The sequence below is a fragment of the Monopterus albus genome, unplaced genomic scaffold (assembly GCF_001952655.1).
Source record: "Monopterus albus unplaced genomic scaffold, M_albus_1.0 scaffold233.1, whole genome shotgun sequence".
Lineage (NCBI taxonomy): Eukaryota > Metazoa > Chordata > Actinopteri > Synbranchiformes > Synbranchidae > Monopterus > Monopterus albus.
Genome location: NW_018128113.1, coordinates 263,977 through 283,610, shown reverse-complemented (window position 1 = coordinate 283,610; position 19,634 = coordinate 263,977). Strand labels below are relative to the sequence as shown.

At 43.0% G+C, this 19,634-nt stretch overlaps 1 protein-coding gene across 3 annotated transcripts in view; it reads left to right on the top strand.

Annotated features, from left to right (window-relative positions):
• The first annotated feature begins 4,684 nt into the window (after nucleotides 1-4,684).
• adcy2b (adenylate cyclase 2b (brain)) overlaps nucleotides 4,685-19,634 on the top strand; it is a 67,704-nt gene continuing 52,754 nt past the window's right edge. For all 3 annotated transcript variants that reach the window (XM_020620153.1, XM_020620154.1, XM_020620152.1), the window contains exons 1-3: nucleotides 4,685-5,416; nucleotides 13,191-13,388; nucleotides 17,211-17,372. In XM_020620153.1, the coding sequence (XP_020475809.1) occupies nucleotides 5,153-5,416; nucleotides 13,191-13,388; nucleotides 17,211-17,372 (624 nt within the window). In that variant the 5' untranslated portion in view covers nucleotides 4,685-5,152. The remainder of the gene's footprint in view (nucleotides 5,417-13,190; nucleotides 13,389-17,210; nucleotides 17,373-19,634) is intronic.

Here is a 19,634-nt window from a genome sequence, read left to right as displayed (position 1 = left end):
AAACACAGCACTATGCTCTCTGGCTAGATAATAGGGCTGGCATTTCAGCAATAAAAACTATGTCTTGGTGAACAGTGCTTATAAACAGTCCGTACATCTCCACATCATGAGTTATTAATGAGCACACACACACCACCTCCTTTTACCTCCCCTGAAGCAGCAGTGCAGTCTCCTCGATATACAGAGTGAGTCTCTAGCTGAATCGTGGAGTCTGGAGCTCTGACAGAAAGCCAAGTCTCTGGTAGAATTAGAGCACAGCATTCTCTGATTTCCCCTTGTGCTGTAATTCTAGTCCTTAGCTCATCCAGTTTGTTTTCCAGAGACTGTACGTTAGCTAGGAAGAGGCTGGGTAGTGGCGGTCGGGTAGCGCAAGCTTTTAGCCTAGCATGGAGTCCCCCTCACCTCCGGGTCGCTCTCCTGATTTCAGCCTGCTCACTTGTGCCTAGTGCTCCAGGGACTTCCCTGAGGACGCTGTCCTCACCATTGTAGCTGTTGTTGTCGCGGGAGCGAACAATGAGTTGTAGCTCCGGTGGTATGAAACCAGTAAATTCCCAGTGGTTTTGTGAGTTGGCAATATCCAGCAATGCCTGTCTGTTGTATGTAAGCAGTGCATGACATTTGAGCACCACAGTAAAAGCAAAAAATACACAAAAAAGAAAAAAACGAATTGAAAGCCAGCATTCAAGGGTGGGACACACAAACATGTTCACCTCGGTGGGTGCCATGTTGACACTCTAGTCAGGAGCATGCAAAGCACATGCGTGTGCCAAAGCCTGTTATGGCAACAAAACCCCCCTTACCCTGTGGAGTCCACAACAGAGCAGAACCATAGTTCTTGTAGCCCGCTTCTGTGAGCATGGCATGGAGAGGTGCCACGAGGCCGGTAAAATCGGGCACAAAATTCTTGCTGTAATTAATAAGCCCTAAGAACTGCATCATGGTCTTAACAGTGGTGGGCTCAGAATGTGAGAGAATGTCAGTTTTTTGTGACTCAGTCATATGCAAGCCAGAAGCAGACACCACACGTCCCAGAAAGGAGACTCGAGGTCTCCCAATCTGCAGTTTGTCCTTGGAGACCTTGAAGCCATTCCAGGCTAAATGTGACAGCAAGGATCCAGTGGCTGTCATAATGGTTTCTGAGTCAGGAGCCGCTAACAAAAAGTTATAAACATATTGTAACAAAGTGACCCCAGGTGGAAGTGATATATCCTTCAAGTTTTGTCACAAAATGTGGTTAAAGATGAAAGGGGAGTCAATGAAACCTGGTGGCAGCTGCGGGTAGGTAAGTTGTTGTCCATGATACGTGAAAGCAAACAAATCACGTGAGTCAGGATGCAGTGGCACAGAGAAAAAAGGCATTTGCCAGATCAATGCATGTGAAAAACTTGTGTTTAGCATTGAGCATGGTATAAGGATTTGGAGTGGCATAGTTTGTAAATACCACAAGTTTGTTTACAGATTGAAGGTCATGAACCATCCTGTAGTCAGGTTTCCCAGCTTTAGGCACCGGATTTATAGGGAAGGAATTAAAACTCCCGCTTGCAAAAGCCCTTTAATTGTGTTTTGGATGCCACTAATTTTCTCAGGCTTCAGTGGATACTGAGCTCTGTACACTGGTACTGCCCCAGCACGTAGAGGTATGATGATAGGCTCCACATGGAGAAGTCTCACAACTGTAGGTCCAGGGGACCAGAGAAAAGTGGGCAGACTATCTAACAATGCCTGAATGAGCAGGTGATCTATATTCTCTCTGCCATGACTCCTGGGAAGAAAACACTTTTCCAGTATTAATGACAACTGTGAGGAAAGCTTAATAGTATAACATTGAGTTGAAGGTGAATACTGAAGATACTTATTTTGTGTGGGCAGCCAATCAGTAGCTTTTGTACAACTATGCACCATAGGACCAAGGTTCTTAGCTTCACCTCCCTCACCCACTAACAAAGTGATATGAGGAGCTGAATTTTCAGACAGGGCATACAAGTCCTGAATTTCAATGGGCAGTGCAGCCAAAGCTGCCACTCCTTGAGGCTCAATGTACAATTGTTAAATATCAACTGTGGGTGTTCTCTGTGATGTCTCTATTCCCTGAAGAAAGCCGTCCCACAAAGCATCATAGTCATCGTCCCCATACAGAGACTAGTTAAAGGTGCAATGCATGCATTCAGCAGGTTCTGTGTATTTGTGGAGGATGGAAATCCAGGGAAGCCACAGCTTGAAGGTATCCCACAAATCAGTTTTTTCAGGTGCAGTTACAAATCCCCACCACACCTCAGCTGAAGAATCAAGAGACAGGTCCATGCCTGAGGGTGTGGTTTGTAACACCTATCTGAACGTTGCTTTTGGAGTTGCACCACCCTGAAGAGGGTATAGAGCTGGTCTAGTGTTCCGCGGCCAGGACGAAAGCCGCATTGTTCCTCCTTAATCCGAGGTTCAACTATCGGTCAAATTCTCCTCTCCAGTACCCTGGCATAGACTTTCCCAGGGAGGCTGAGGAGTGTGATCCCTCTATAGTTTAGTTGGAACACACCCTCCGTTCCCCTTCTTGAAAAGAGGGACCACGACCCCAGTCTGCCAGTCCAGAGGCACTGTCCCCAACCGCCATGTGACGTTGCAGAGGCGTGTCAGCCAAGACAGGCCCACAACATCCAGAGACTTAAGGTACTCAGGGCGGATCTCATCCACCCACGGTGCCTTGCCACCGAGAAGCTTCTTAACTACCTCAGTGACTTCAGCTTGGGTGATGGACGAGTCCACCTCCAGGCCCCCAGCCTCTGTTTGTCAGGTTTGCCCAGCTGCAGCTGCCTTTCTCACCTCCCTCACCTTTTCTTTTTTAGCCCCTGTTTACACCACCTGGCACACCTGCTCCACATCCCTTGATTGTCACCAGCTGCACCTTATTAGTTCTGCCCTTATTTATACCCTGCTCACACATCACTCCCTTGCCAGTTTGTTCTAGTTTTCTCCGGCCCTCACTGCTGCAGTTGTGTTTTACCTTCTCCTTTTGTTGTCATTTTTATATATTTGGACTCCTTGCTGCCACTCTCCTCCCATGCTGTTTTTCTTCCTCCACGGACTACTACCTCTGGACCTTGTCTCCACTCATCCCTTCTAGTCTGCCCCGGTCAGGTCGATGCATAGTCACCAGTTACCATCTGTACAATACCCTGCTTTCTGTCTCCTCAGTAACCTCCGTTTTCCACCAAACAGCTCAGGAGTGACCCCCAGCGCAGCAGCTCAGCCCACTCCATCCATCTCATCATTGTACTGCTATCTGCTGCTGATCGACACCCGGTTATCCTGTTCATCTCCACCTGCCTTATTTTACCATTCACTGCACTGTTTATAATAAATCACTGCTTGCACTGAAGTCAGCTATCTGGGTCTGCCTTTCTTTTGCTCACTCACTCTCCCATGTACGAGCAAACATAACACTGCTTCCTCATCGGAAGACATGACGATGGGGTATGAAAAGTAAATAAAGCTTATAAAGTAACTAGAGCTTATAAGAAGAATCAAATCTTACACTGTACAGACATTCAGGAGCTCAAGTGCAACCACTTGAAAGTTTTTACCAGTTAAGTAACTTATTGTCTGCCTGGATAGTGTGGAACACATTTTGATACAGTCCTTCATGTTCTCCTCGGATACCTTATAATAACTTTGGTATTTCACTCACTTTTCACCAAGCCCCATCTTTAAATCAAAGTTAAAGTTTGTTTTCAAAATTCCCATCAACTCTCTAAAATCTCTAAAATTATAATGCCTAGTTTCTTAAAAATGGCCTTCAGCCTTGCAGTATGCACAGCATTTATGATCAGATAAGCAGTGTAATTGGCCTCCGCTTACAGAGTTTCCTTCTCTCACTGTCTGGTTAGACCGCTAAAAGGAACGAAGTGGCACGGCCATTTTCACACTTCACAGAGCATCACATGTAGCACAGCATGAGAGCAGAGAGGGAGGCTGACTTGGCAGAACGGGAGTCAAAATGAAAGAGAGAGAAATTAAAGCTGGGTGAGGCATATTGGGAATTTGGTTTGTTAGATCTTATTTTACTCCAACCACCACCAGCACACACACACATGGTGTCGCTCTCAAATGTTCACTAATTACCAGCCCTCTTTTCCCTCTCCTTCCCCATTTGATACACCGATCTGCCTTCCTCCCACACTCTCTCTGTCTCCTGAGGTGATTCCTTCCTGACTTTGTTTCTTCTTCCTGTTCCTTCCCCCATCTGTGGGTTTTTCTTTCCCGTCTTTGTATATTGGCCACGGCTGCTCTCTCCACACTTTGGTGAGCACAGCTGTTATAATCCTTCTCACTCACTCAGTCACTCACTTCTACTCTGCTTTTCACACACACATGCTGACAAACATGCACAGCTCTTTCTCTAGTTCCTTGCTCCTCTTCTGCCAAATTCTTATGTACACAATGTCTCTTTCTTTATCTGTACCTTGCAAGCACACACACATCTAATCTCATGCATCACCATTTTCACATTTCCACTTGCTCTGATAGGTAGCTACAGAGCACACACACACACACTTTTACCCGGTAGTCACCCCCCCACACACACACACACACAAACACACATGCACACACTGGTACACACCTCTCGCTCCTTTTCCCTCCCTTCCCAGTTATTCCCATTTTCTCTCTCTCTCTCTCTCTCAGTCCTCATCTGCACTTCAGCAATGTAACATGTTGCCTCGTCGCAGCTACAGCGCTGAGCGGTGAGCAGAGGCTGCCTGCCTTCTGTCTAACTGACTGAAAATAAAGAACAAACACAGAAGAGAAGAAAGAGATAGGGAACTGCAGCTTCATTTCCTCTCTCCAGTGCCTGGCCACCTTCTCTGAGAGGAGGAAGAGAAGGAGGAGGGCTGGTTTCACATTGTCCTGACTCAGTGTGTCACCTCACGCAGAAGGAGCAGCAAAGGGTGCAAGGGAAACCAGAAGAGCTCAAAAGTCTCGCTCAGTAGTCCATCCCTTACTCACTTCTAACCAAACTTTTCTAAAACAAGAAGAGGAAGAAGAGGTGGAATTTGAGGGTGAAGAGGAAGGGGAGTGAAAGCATACCTAGCCTTGGTCACTTCTCTGTGCATGTGTTTTGGTCAGTAAGAAAGCAGGACCATCCTACCAGAGGCAGATCCTCATGTGGCAGGAGGCTCTGCGGACACGTGGACGCTACCTGCTAGAGAAGAGTGATGGAGGCGAGGGAGCTGAGGGGCCCGAGAGCCTGGGAGAGGGGTGTCCTGGGTTCCAGGGTGAGGTGTGCGTGGAGGGTGAGAAGCCCCAGGACTGGCTATACGAGTCGTACTACCGAATGAGCCAGCAGCATCCGCTGATCGTGTTCCTACTGCTGATCGTCATGGGAACCTGCCTCGCACTGCTGACGGTGTTCTTCGCTTCAGGACTGGTGAGTTAGAGAGTGTGTGTGTGTGTGTGAGTGCAAAGATCAGTGTTTAGTCTAAGTTTTAGAAGTGTGGGGAAGGTAATCTGCCCAGAAAGTAGATGTTAGTGTTGTTTAATCTGTTGACTATTGTGAATTTTTACAATGCTAATATAAAACTTAATTTATGACTTTAGCCACACTTACATGTTTTATTCTATAATCAACAGAAATCACTTCTGGGTTTTTTGAATAATCAAAAGAACTAAAAGGAATAGACATTTTTGGCTTAATCACTTCCTTGTAAAGAGTTTGATAAATAAAGACTGGAAATAAGCAGCCTAGCCTATCCAGAGGTAACAAAATTCACCTACGCACACATTTAAAGTGCACGAATTAACACAATATATATTGTCTGTTTAATCTGTACAAAAATCAAAGTTTAAAAACGTTAACCACCAGCCAGCAAAATAGCAATTTTATGACTTTATTACTAAAGCCCAGTTGTTTCCCCATTTCCATCTGTATGCTGTCTAAGCTAATCAGCTGCTGCCTCCAGCAATATATTTACTGTACAGAGATGAAAGTGGTGTGAATCTTTGCACCTAACTCTTAGTGTTAGATGCAATAAGCAACACAAAAAAGATTACCTGCAAACTTGTTCACACAACAGAGTGTGATACATGAGTGACAGCTGGGTTGCTTTGAATGAAATGTCATTTTAAAATGCTGGCATATCACTTGATTTTTGTTCTCCTCACCAAACGTGCTCATTGATCCTGCTTTGCCTTATTTATCTTGTGCTAATCTGTGACTGAGTTGCAGTATGACCAGAGTTAAATTTCTTTTTATAATAATCCACACTGAAAAAAAAAACTAAATTCCTCTTTAATAGGTTTATATTTTTCCAGAAAAGGGCCACTGTGTTTGTAATGCTGTACATTTTATGACAGCACTATAAAAGATTCAGCATGGCTACAAGCTATATATGGCATTATCAAGCATCCACCTTGTTAGTACCACAGGAAAGTGTCAAAATAAAAGTTTTGATTTTAGCATGAGAGCAAATGAGAGAGGGAGACCAATGTGCATGTGTGTGATTATGTGTGACAACATGAGAGGCTGTAATGCGGCACTTTAAACTGCAGCGCTGGGTTTGCAAAGTGGATCAAGAGTGAGATGAGAGTTTAGTTCACAGCTGTGTGGGTGTTGAGGCTTTTATCAAGTGAAAAGTGTTGTTTTGGCCACAAACACAAGCTATTGTTCCTCAAGTATTGCTTTTATGTTTTTATGAAATAGCTGTATAAAAGGAAGCCCACTCATCACTGATGTTGTTGTTTCAAAATTATTGTTTTGCTGCTACAGTTCAGGACGAGCTGCAGGCTTATGCTTTTCTCTGCATGTGCGTCATAAGTAGCACAAGAAGGCTGTCACTGAGCACCTGTTACATTCAACTGAACTCCAAAACATGGTCATTGCAGGGAGAACCTCCACCTAAACTGATCACTTCTATTCAAGACAAATCTATAGATTTTATTGCTGCAGCCAGTCGATTTAATTCTCCAGGTTCCCCTTTTGTTCTGGGGCTGTACGCTTGTGTCTCCCCTGATAATTTTCATTCACAAAATCAAATAAAATCATTTCAATTTGTTCCTATTAATTAACAGACATGCCCTTCTGTAGTTATGGAGTGGTCCAGTGAAATGTGTGATGGATGTAGAAGAATGGCAGGAATAAATAAAGAGTAGGTTTGGAGGTGTGGGCCAGGAGGTAGAGGGAGGAGAGGGCGTTGTTCTGACTTTATCAGTGAGCTGTCAGAGCCCCAGCCAGTGCAGCACTTATGCTCCTGTAATAACTGCACACGGTTATCTTTCCCCACAGATCAGGACTGGAGTGAGTGAATGTGGTGTTAAGACTCCACCAATGAGATACCACATGTGCACACATGTTTTTTTTTTTTGGGTGTGTTTGTCTGAGGAAGTCTCTGATTTCCTTTTTAAGTTTATCTGCAGTTTTTATATAAATATGTCTTGTTCATTTTTGTTCCCTTGATGCTATGTTGAGTGTAATGTGAGTAGGTGTGTGAGTGTATGTACCTACATTTTAAACTTCATTTTATGGATGGTCAATATTATTTCCTGTAATGGAACATTGGCATTGCCAAGCCAGAGTCAGCCAGGGAGTAGAGAGATGGAAGAGGCTGTTCTGGAGGACATCCCTGGGACCAGACAGAAAAGTAGAGCTATTTAGAGGGGCACTCCCTAAAGCTCTTTTCAGATAGGACATGGTGGGCACTGTTCTCCTCTATCAGACCTATTCATTTCTATGTGTTGTGCGGCGTAAGAATGTATATGTGCTGTGCCGAGTGCAGCGCAAGGTCATGTGTGCCCTCCCCTCGCATTGCGCTGAAGTTAAAGAAAAGTCAACTTGGGCGCAACACTTTTGATGACACCTCGACGCGTCCAATTGTGGAGAACCTGACCGACCACAAAGAAAATGGAGGAGAAGCTGATTTTGGCAGACCCACACCCTCTTCTTCTTTACTGTAGCTCATCTCCTCCTCCTCATCAATACAACTAAAGCCAGAGCTTTTCACTGACAAGTAGATAGATGCATCATGCATCCAAGTCCACTGAGTTTGCTTCAGTCGTTGGCCCCAGCAGCAGATAAGGATCTGGGGTTGTTAATGTGGGCAGCCACAGAGCTGGATAGATAGCTTAAGATCGATCTGGTGGGCAGCCCCGGTGGTGGTGGACAGAAACCTGGGACCATTCAGGTGGTTGACCTCTGAAAACACTCAGGGTGGTGGCCTTGTAATCAAGCAAAGAGCCATTCAGGAGGGAGGCCACACAGGAACCAATAACAAAGAGAGGGTCATAATGGTGGGCTAATAGGTGGCCGACCTCTGTGGTGGGACCCTTCTGAGGGACCAACAAGAGACCAGTGTCTGAGATGGACCTTCTCTAGGGGCCAAGCAAGTGTTCTAACATGGGACCCCTTCCAAGGACAGGCAGGATCCCTCTGGACGCAAACAACCCCTCCCGCTCAAACTGATCAAAGATAGCAGAACGCAAAAGAATATCAGATGGGTCAGGATTAGTAGAACTGGAGAACTGCCTAATGCTAGTGATTTTCAACAGAAATACAAGGGCGCTGCCTGTCTCGTTATTCTGACAAATCCATATGGCAGCCCCACATTATAGATCATCAACACGCCTCTAATTCCTCCGCAAACTGAGGAGAGCCAGTGCCCCACCCCTCCATTATGTGCTCCTTCTACCAGGGCACCATTGAGAGCATCATCATTGGTTTCATCACTGTGTGGTACGGAGTCTGTACTGCCTCCTGCAGAAGGACCCTGCAACACATAGTGAATACAGCCAGTAAGATCATCAGTGCCCCTCTGTCTTCCCTTACAGACATCTTCAACACCCGCCTCACCCGCAGAGCCATCAGCATTCCTGGTGACACCTCCCACCCCGCACACTCCCACTTCAGACTCCTGCCTTCAGGTAGAAGGTATCGGAGTCTTCAGGCCCACTCCACCAGACTTACAAACAGCTTCATTACCAGGCTGTGAGGACGCTGAACGCTGTCCATTACCTCCTCCCCTCTGTCCCTGGACCTGAACCCACCACAGAACATAAAAAGACTACCTCTGCTGTTGCACAAAATCAATACATTCCCCCTTTTTGTTATATTACATGTAAATCTGCTGCTGATTTTTAACATCATTTCTGCTGCTGTTGGTCATTTGCACTGCTGTCCATGTACATTTCATAAGCTATTATGCATCTCATCACCAACGCCCCTGGTGATGCTGACCACCTGACAATCTTCTTGTCATTATTTGCACTACTGTCACTGTTGCACATGGCTTTGAGTTTCATCATAGCCTATTAGGTTGTATCATCTAGTTTATCTTTATTACTTTTATTCAGTCTTCATATTCTATTTATTCTGAGTTTATTCTACTTTTATTCTATTTAGTTTCTTAAATGGTATGTACATTCAATATTAGGAGAGAAAGAAACAGTATTTAGATTTTTCTGTATGTCCTGCACATATAGTGAATGAATCTTGAGAGCGAGCAGCCTGTGTGCCAACAAGGTAAGTGCAGGTATGGTGCTGGCGCACAGGAGCTGAGTTACCAACCCACCTGCTGGCATGAACTGGATCATAAGTGGTAGTATCATCCTTAACCCACCGGAGAGCTGCTTCAGAGGCATCCGCATCGTCATTCTTGCAGTTCCGCTCCAGGACAGGAACAGGGTTGGCCTCAGCACCTCCACTCCACTCAGGTGTGGGAGTAGCAGTGCCATTAGTATCCTCACTGACTCCCTCAGTCATGTTGATGTCCTCGCCAACCCACTTGAGAGCAGTGTTTTTCATTTAAAACCTGGTAAATATCTTTCCAATTGACTCACCCAGTTTGCAGCACAGACTTTATGTTAAAAATGGGCAGTCTTCAGATAACCTCCATTACATCCTCCATCCATCCATCTTCACATGTACAGTATGTTATTTATTTTTTAGTTGGTGTGAATCTTTGCTTGTATGAATGCAAACTGGTTCGATCCACTCAGTAGCATTGTTCCACTGCTGTCTGCCCTCTTTTTGTCTGATTGTGAAATGACCATTTTTTCCCTCTGTACCGATGAAGTCCTCTCCTGGGCTGCTGTGATGAATGGATTTATGATTACACAGACAAAGTAACAAAATTTCCAGAGATCTCTTAAAAATAAGAAAGATGCATGACAAGGCAAGTGTCATTTGAACTTAGGAGTTAAGAAAAGATACCGTTTATGCTAGCTGTTAATTTATATCACAGTCTTTAAGTTCACAGGCTTGATTCTTTGCAACCTTTGACCTATTTTAGTAGTGTGTGTTACCAATTATCTACACTGCAGATAAATCAGGAAAGGCTTGTTGATTATTGATGATTTTCATAACTAGATCTGTAGCAGATCTCTTCAATTTGCTTCAAGTGCTGCTCCTTCAGGCAGGATAAATATTCAACTGGCAACAAAACGTGAAAAGTACAGGATTGTCATGATTTCAACACATGTTCCTGTGCCACCTGTTCCCTTCTCCTAATTTTTTGAACTAATGTATTGTGTTATTTTGCTGTTGAATAATTAGATCACTGCATTTCTTTGTCTCTTTTTTGCTGCTGCTATATCTCCCTGTTTCCCCACTTTCCTCCCAGCTGGATAAGCTAGACTGGGTTAAAAAAGGAAATAATTGTTCTGAGTGACAATGCACTCAGAACCCCACCCCCCACCCCACTGAAGGGGTGAACAAACGGCTTCTTCCCTCTCCAACCTGTGTACACACATACATCTGGGTGAGCATACATTTTGTGCAAAATGCATTTTGATGCTAAAGGATGGTCTTTGTCACTGATATCCACTTTGATAGCTCTCTGGTGTTTGTTTGCAGTTTGCAGTCTTACTTACATCCTCATTGAGATTCAATCAGCACTCCAGGCTCTCCAGGCTCATTGTATAGTTGGTGTAGCATCAGCAGCCGGATCCCATGGGATCCCTTTGCCAGACCCTGACTCATGCTGCTACACTAATGCAAGGCAAAGTGCTCTATCTCTGCGTTTGCTCTGGCCAAATAGCTTCTGTTGTTCTCAAGAAGCCACCTGAGTCAATAAACTGTCAAATCAACCAGAAATTCAAGGTTGAGTCTGTGACATGTTTTCATTCTCTTACCTAAAAGTGGCTCCAGAGAATTGCCCGTAAAAAGAATTTTACATTTCTATGCCTCACACCGATGTTCATTTCATTGTAAAATCAGTGACATGTAATCACACAGTGGCTTACTAATTTAACATTTGCAGCTGCTGGGCCTGTCAGTGCAATCATCACTCTGGAATAACTTCAAATGGCTTTCGTGGGTGTTGGGTAGGATCAAGTCTGTGAGAGTGTGCTCAGTGTGTGAATGCGACATGTTTACAGTCCTCTCGTTGAGCAAATGATGGTGATTTTACTGCTGTTCTATAATTTACACACAGGACTTACAGCAGCAGCCTACTGATAGGGGGGATTTGCTTGTAGGCCCTCTTCTCCAGTCACTGAATAACAGAGCCTAATCAAAATTAGTTTAAAAATAAGGAATAGAAATTGTCAAAAGTGTGTTTGCTGAATCTGTGTACTACTTTAAGCTCTGTATCATATTAGGCTACTACAATGTTTTTTTAATAATATCTCTGTCTGGACTTAGAGCATATGTGGTACAGTTTGGTAATTTACAATGAGCTGAAAATAGTGTACTACATTTTAAATTGTAATTTTTGATATCACCATTAACTAGCTAGGACCACACCTACGGTACAATGGGCATAGAAAGCAGGGTCCATGAGGCGAGATGAAGTGATGTTGGATGGATGAGGACTGTATAGATGGATGCTCAGTTGAGGGTCTCCAGTTTAGGGAGGCTTATGAGGAATCCACGCTGCTCCCGGGTATGGCAGATCCCCCATGTGGAAGCCTGAAGACAAGAAGAGTCCAAGGCAGAAGGAGGAATGAAGACAAAGGAGAGGATAGGAGGAAACAAGGAGATAGAAGAGAGACAGGGAGGGAGGGTTACAAAAATGAAAGTGGCTGAGATTATGGAAGTATTTATAGAAAGTTAAAAGGAAAAGGGTGTGGTTAGAGGCACGGTCCTGCTCCTGAATCTCTGATCTGGGCCTTCATTTTATATGGACTTGTTCAATTTTTTTTAGTAGCTTTACCCTTGTAAATTAGCAGAGTGGAACCAACTATCCCAAATGCAAGTGCAGTGACCAAAGAACCAATCTGACCTTTCAAAAAAGTTTGGCAAGAAGAACAGTGTAGTGATAGGGAGAATGGACCTGTAAAATAGTTTTAAGAAGTCATTTTGTCTGATGTGAAGTTATTTTCTTGGAAGAAATGAAAACTTCAGAAAACAAAATCTTTTGCACTTGAAAATTTTCAAGGAACAAGAATCAATATATTGACAAGGTAGAGAAAGGCCGACAGTGGTGTCAAGTCCTGGGAAAGTCCTTGAAAACAAGCTGAAGACCTACAACCAGATTAATGTCTTTTTAATATAACTGTCTTGTTGATGTGTACATCCCCCTGAACTGTAAAAATGACAAAGTGAGGCTACCAAAATGCTTTCTGGTGTAGACGATGAGGGTGAGAGAGGTCTGGTCGGAGTCAGAAAGCCAGAGATAGTGCATATATGTGTGAATGTGTGTGTGTGTTGACAGCTTCTAAATGCTGACTTTGACAGTGTGAATGCAGAAGTGATGTTGTAGCACATTCTCTGGGCTCAGACTGTCTGCTGATCTGTGTGCCATCTGTTCATCTGTTTGTATGGTACTGTATATTGCACCTCTATTCTTATGAGGACTGAATGTCCTCACTGACATACAAACACAGGGAGAACTGCACAGTTTTTTGTTGACAAGTGTTTGTTGAGTTTGAGGTTAAAGGAAAGTATAAAGTATATTTAAAGCAAATTCAGATTGTATTCATGTGTCTCTGGTAGGTCTTTCTCTGGTCATCCTTGCTAACAGTTTAGCATATACTGTGCTAAGGTCTAGCATTATTCAGAGAACATGACTTTTTAGAGTTGCTAGATGTTTCCCACTACAGTGGTTAAAAATATAGGCTACTCAGTGGAGCATCCTTACAGATACAATAATGCAATTTGTGTATGTGTGTGGCCTTCTAAATGTGTAAACAGGGATGCACTGCAAATCAGTGTGTTTCCAGAATGTGAATGTTTTTGATAATACTCTGTCTCTCTGTTTTTCTCTATCCAGAAGACAGATGATCACTTGACGTTCCTTATCACGGTGCCTGCCGCTCTCTTCCTCTTCCTCTCCATCTTCATCCTCGTCTGCATTGAGTCGGTCTTCAAGCGGCTGCTCCGCCTCTTTTCTCTCCTTATATGGGCCTGTCTGGTCACCATGGGTTACATGTTCATGTTCTCAGGAGGGATACTCAGTCCGTGGGACCAGGTAGATAAATGTGTGTTTGTGTAATTTTTGTGTCTGGATAAGTGTGTTTCTAAAAAATGTGCAGTTGTATCTATGGGCCTATTGTGTATGTAACAGCAGTTATGGTTGTAAATCAATCTGCAGTTGGTTCAACTGACTGTTCACTAAGCTCCACCCCTTAGTTGTTGTTGCTACACCTGTTAAGATTTATATTCTTACATGACATTGTTTTGTCTGAAGGCCACAATATGCTAAGCCCTGGACATAGGAACATAGCTCAACCTCACACTAAGGTGGCATATTTGAAACATATTAAAGCTCCAAACATTGCTTGAGGTTTTATGATGGAGATATTGACTCAGTAATTGATTATCATGAACCTGCAAACAGAGTTTCCTGCAGACCTCCCTCTTACATGTCATTAATTCAGGATGAGACCCCAAATCCTCCCAAATAAAAACAACCTGCAGTTATAGGCAACTACCTCCTTATACCTTCAGACGTCACTCTACTGAGAGGTTTTAGGAACCAGTATACTCTGGCTCTTTGAGGAAGTGTTGAGTTTTGTCTGAAATAACCCATAAAAGCTGTGACACTGGCCACTTATGACCATATTTGCTTTGCACAGTATTTTGTTAACATAAATTATTTTCCAAAATAGGACACTCAAGTTACAGTGTATATGGTATAATGAGTAAACAGCTGACTAGTTTGTCTGATGTATTTTCTGATGCAACTGTCTGAAAATCATGTCAATAGTTTAATGTTAATTTTCAATAATCATTAATTTTCTTTTTAAGAGATTAACCACATTTACTACTTTTATCATAGTTTATGTGTTAACTATCATATGCAGCTTTAAACATCACTACTTGGTCTGAAACCATTTTAAACCCATAAGGATAATATTAATAATAATAATGAAGCTGACTCAATAAAGAGAGAGAGAGTTTTAACCTTTTAGAAATGTTACATAGATTTTAAAAGAGTTACAGCATAGCAGCAAGCAATAAAGCTAAATATTAAAATCATCAATAATCATTATTTGATTGACTTACAATTAAATAAATCAACAACTAATATCTCTAAACATCAATCTAAGCTATTATACAGAGTAAAATCATTATAGTTATGACTGCTGTCTAATTCTTTGCTCTCCTAAGTCTTAACCAGTTGCTGCCCGTCATTCCCCTAAAGATTTTAATTCTTTGCATGTACATACATGATTGTGTGTGTCTGACTGCATGTGCATGTGAGCTGGAGGTGAGCAGATTAGCAGACAGACACATTAGTTGTCTGTGCCAGACTTCTCTCTCCTATTTTCTCGTGCTAGCTCCCTGTCTCCCCACATTCATCAAATCCCATTTTTCTCTCTAAAGCTTCTCCACCTGCCTCCTCCTCTCCTGTAAAGACCCCCCCATCATGCCCAAATTACATCTCTCCCTTCTTTCCTCCCTGTCTGGGCTGGAGATATTTTTATCATCAGCCACCTGTGAGAGCATAATTCATTCTGCATTAATCACTTTATTCTGCTCCCATGACTCTTTCATTCATACCTTATCTATCTATCTATCTATCTATCTATCTATCTATCACCTGTTTTCCTTCCCTCTGTGACTTATAGTTTATCACAAGGAAGACAGAAAGGAAAAGAAGAAATGAACTTTGAATGGAAAGAAAGAAACAAACTTTTAGAAGCAGAAATCCAGGTGAAAAGAGCACAGTTGAAACTGCAGACTGCTCTCAGTGAGTTGGATTGATTGTGATTACTGAGAGAGCAGCATGTCTGATGGAGCATGTGGAGCTAATAACAGTGAACGCCTGAAAGAGAGTGAGTGAGAGAGGAGTAGACACAACGACAGAAATCGAGAGAAAGTGGAACTCTGCTCTGTCATTCACTTTTGACCCCTCCGCCCCACCCCAAACATGTTCACCCTTTGTCTGTAGACACCCACATGCACAAAATATCCTCTCAACATAGAGTTACCACCATCTAGCTGCATTATCCCATTAGTCTGGACTTTATTTGATTTTTCTGAAGGCCATGGCTCTTTCCAGAAGGGAGATTGAACACACCTCCTACCTCTGAATCACAACACCATCACACTGACTTGTGTGTGAGTGTGTTTATGTGTGTTGATACCCCTTTTTGAAAAATCATTAAATGCTAAAGTGAGCAGAGAGAAAAACATTTTTGTTGCACATCTGGCTGCTTCTGCCTGAAACACAAAGGTTGTGCACACTGAACAAGAAAGAGATTTAAAAAAAAAAAACTAATAATCAAAGAGGCTAAAAGGAGTTGATGGCTTGAGGTGTTTGAGGGTATATTAGCAGGAGTGCTGTGAAGATGGAAGTAGATGATGCACCTGAAAGTGGGCTGCCATTCTCAGTTCCCAGAGTCACCCAGAGAAACCAGACATTGTGCACTCTATGTTCCCTCTGTCCTCAGTTTTTTCTGCTGTGGAAGTTCAGGGTTAGAAGGTTAAGTTTATGGCAAATTATACGGGGCATTGAAAACATCAAATTTGCTCAGTTGTCTGCATCCTTCCCTATGTTGGTTTCCTTAGCAATAGAAAGTCTGAGCTTACACAAAACATCTCATTGTTCTCTGTGTTTAGGTTGACTTTAAGAAGGAACTACGTCAACCAGTCAGTCAGTCACTTATATTCAATGTTCTTCTTGTGTTTTTGCTTGACAAAACACTGCATGTTAGTGGTTGAAGTTTAAGTAACAATATCTTTGTAATGCATCACCAAATAACCTGTAACTGAAAATAATATTTATATTGTTGATTTCATAAATCTGTCAGTGGCAGGTTAAGGGCTCAGAAGAAATGAGTGAGTGAGAAATGTTGGACAATATAGGATTTCTGTTTACAGAGTGACTCTCTGAAGCTTTAAAACACAGGAAATAAACAGGCAGGCAGGAAGGTCAAAGTTCATCTGGTGTCCCATTTGAAACTGGGACCCATTCACACTGGTGGCCATCACAACCACCATAACAGGAAGGGATGAACTGACAGCAAGGGAAGCAGACAGGGATGAAGCAGGAGGTTAAGGCACAAGGTATCAGTGAAGAGCACAGTAGGAAACACACGTGTATGTACGCATGACGCACAAGAACATGCACACACACATAGAGCTAATGTAAGTCAGAGTGTGTGGCTTTTCCATATGAAAGGAAAAATCCAAGCAGTTTATGTAGCCTATTATATTTCACTACATTTGGGACACTGGTGTGTTGTATTTTGTGTTCCAGGCAGTTTATCACTGGATTTATTTTATTTATTTATTTGTAAAGCTAAGTGAGCAGCCCACTCATCTCTAATAATTTATTATAGGATCAGCAGTTAGAGTTTAGTTTTAGATTTCTTTGTGTGGAGGTGTGGGTGGCTGACTCAACTCTCAGTATTCTGCAGTTAGACAAAAGGCAGACAGAGGGATAATGCATAACATCAGTCTCTGGTGGGTTTCTGGTGGATGTCAGGCCTTTTTATGATGTGTATTTGGGCACTGCTGTGGTAATTTCTGTCATTACTGCAATGCGTGCATTTCAGAATATGGTTAACCTGTGATGTTAAACTAGGCCATGCCAGGGAATATGCTATATTTACTACCCACCATGCAATTCTGTATATCAGACAAATAGCTGAAGCTTGATGGTTTGAAAACTTTTGCCTGGATATTTCTCTCAAGGAGTAGTTAATTAATTCATTGCTTTTTGTTTGCTTAGTTTTATAGATCTTAGAAAGATAATAAAGTAGCCAGAACTTTAAACAAATGTGGTTTGTTTTGGACAAATTAGCCCTTCACTTGCTGACATCTTCCTGTTTCCTGTTTCCAGGTGTCCTTCTTCCTCTTCATTGTGTTTGTTGTCTACACCATGCTGCCCTTCTCCATGAGAGGAGCCATTATTGCTAGTGCCATCACCTGCATCTCACACACGGTCACCCTCAGCATCTGTCTGGCCAACACTGTCACAGAACTGGAGCCTCTAGTCTGGCAGGTAAGTCAAATTGTCCAGCCCCCAAATGTTTAAGCATGCAGTTTATAAAAAAAAAACAACTATAGAAACCTAAATTTTACACAGCACCATCCTTCAGCTGTAGCAGAGATGACTCTGCTATGAGCTCCTGATGTTGGTATTCTGAATCAGCTGCAGCAGAGGGATGAGTTTGTCAACACAAAATTGATAAGGTTTTTCCATGCATGATTAGAAATGATGAGGCACAACACTGGACTGGGTTGTAAAACTGTCAACCTGCTCTTTATCATCATGACATGACGCATTCAGCAAAGCCTCCTGAGTCAAATGAACTAGCTTTTAATATACTACACTCGGGGCCCAGGTCTTTAAACACTAGATCTATCTGAATAGACTCTTGATAGAGTAACACAAAGAAAGTCTCACCACAAAATGGAAAGATCATAATGCTAGAGCTTCTGTTAACACTCCAGACAAACAGCATCACAGATCAATAAGATAACATTTGTACATTCAATTAAAAATCCAGAAACATGCCAAACAGCACTTAAAGTATAATTAAAGTAAACATGCTGGTAACACTCATGATAATCATGATAGTCACTCTGTTTTCTCTCTTACACACATACACTGGAAAAGCACACCAACCATAAAACCTGCTCGAAGACATTCTTTTCCCTTGGATACAGCACTGAGGACAACCAATTCATATGCAAGGCCACACTTTAAAGAGCTTGAGGCTGACATAGTGGTGGCCAAGTAGAGTTGAAGTGTATGCTCTGTTCTGGTTTTCCAAGGTAATAATATAGGCTTAATTGGAAGGAGGTGCATAGTGGGAAAAGTAAATGTACATGTACAGGCATATCTGGAACATGCCTCATTTCCTAACACTGTTTTAATGACAAAGCCCCTTATGAATAGATTAAAATCAAGGACCATGACGTCGCCCAGCATGGCGCAGCCGGGGCCCCACCCTGGAGCCAGGCCTGGGGTTGGGGCTCAAATGCGAGCGCCTGGTGGCCTTTGAGTTAGGATGACCTTTTTAGTTTTAGGCCAGGTTTTGTAGAATGAAGAGATTTCAGAAGTGAGGAAGTGCTGTGTTGTTTTAAACCTGTGTGTTTGGTTCCTCATTTGATTGGATGCTTTCACCTCACTGATGAAAAGAGGATCTATTGTGCAGCTAATCTGATAAACATGATCTATAATTGTTTGTGTATGTAGTTTTATGTTGCATATGACCTTTATGATATTTAAATTCTGGCTTTTGAACATATTTGTCAAAATGTGCTTAAACATGCCAGTGCTCCTCAGGTTTTAGTAAGGGGTGTTTGCATGCTGCCGTGCTGTTAACAGTGCTGCTGGCCTGTCAGACTCAACTTGGTGCTGCAGTGGTGGTCTGCTCATCTCTTCTGGCAGGCTGTCAAGATTGCATTTCTTTGTCCATATTGAGAGGACCAGTCGGCACTTTTAGTCACACTAGCTTTGTTCACAGACAGTTCGACTACTGTCATCTCCCAGCAAAAATGCCCGACAATTGATTATTTTGTCTTTAATTTGGTACTAAAATGTAGCAACTAATCATAGCGTAAAATCCTGCTAGGTATGGGAGCCAGTGTTTCCTGTGGATCAAGAAGGGTTTGGTGGGGGGCTCTGCCTGAACACGTACTTCCTCTCTCCTCATCTGTCCCTCTCTGAGCTCTATGATGTCTCTCTGTCTATGGAGGTGAACAAACACTTAATAATTATATGGAGTCATTTATTCTAGTTATTTTTCAGTGACAGTTATAAAAGTTTTTATAGCGGTTGCTAAATTAAGTCCTCAACAGTTTGCTGGTGCTTGACTCAACAATATAACCACAGCTTGGCTGAAAGCAGGACACGAATTCAGCATCAGAGCAGCTGTCAGTCATTGGCCCCGATGAGCTGAAACGACAGCAGACGGATCAACGGTTTACACCAGGCCGAACGACAGTATTAATGTATTGGATGACAATAAAGACGCGCTCTGCCTGAATTGGCCTTAACTTCACCTGTGTACTGTATGTGGCTCGCCATATTGTTTTACAGACTTCCTGGCAGGCCAAGCGGGCTACAGCCCAGGTTGATGCGGAGGCAAAAACTCGGGTGTGGGAAGAGTTCGGTGAGGCCATGGAGAAGGACTATTGGTCGGCCTCGAAGAGATTCTGGCAAACCGTCTGGCGCCTCAGGAGGGGTAAGCAGTGCCCTGCCAAAACTGTTTACAGTGGAGGTGGGCAGCTGTTGACCTCAACTGGGGACATTGTC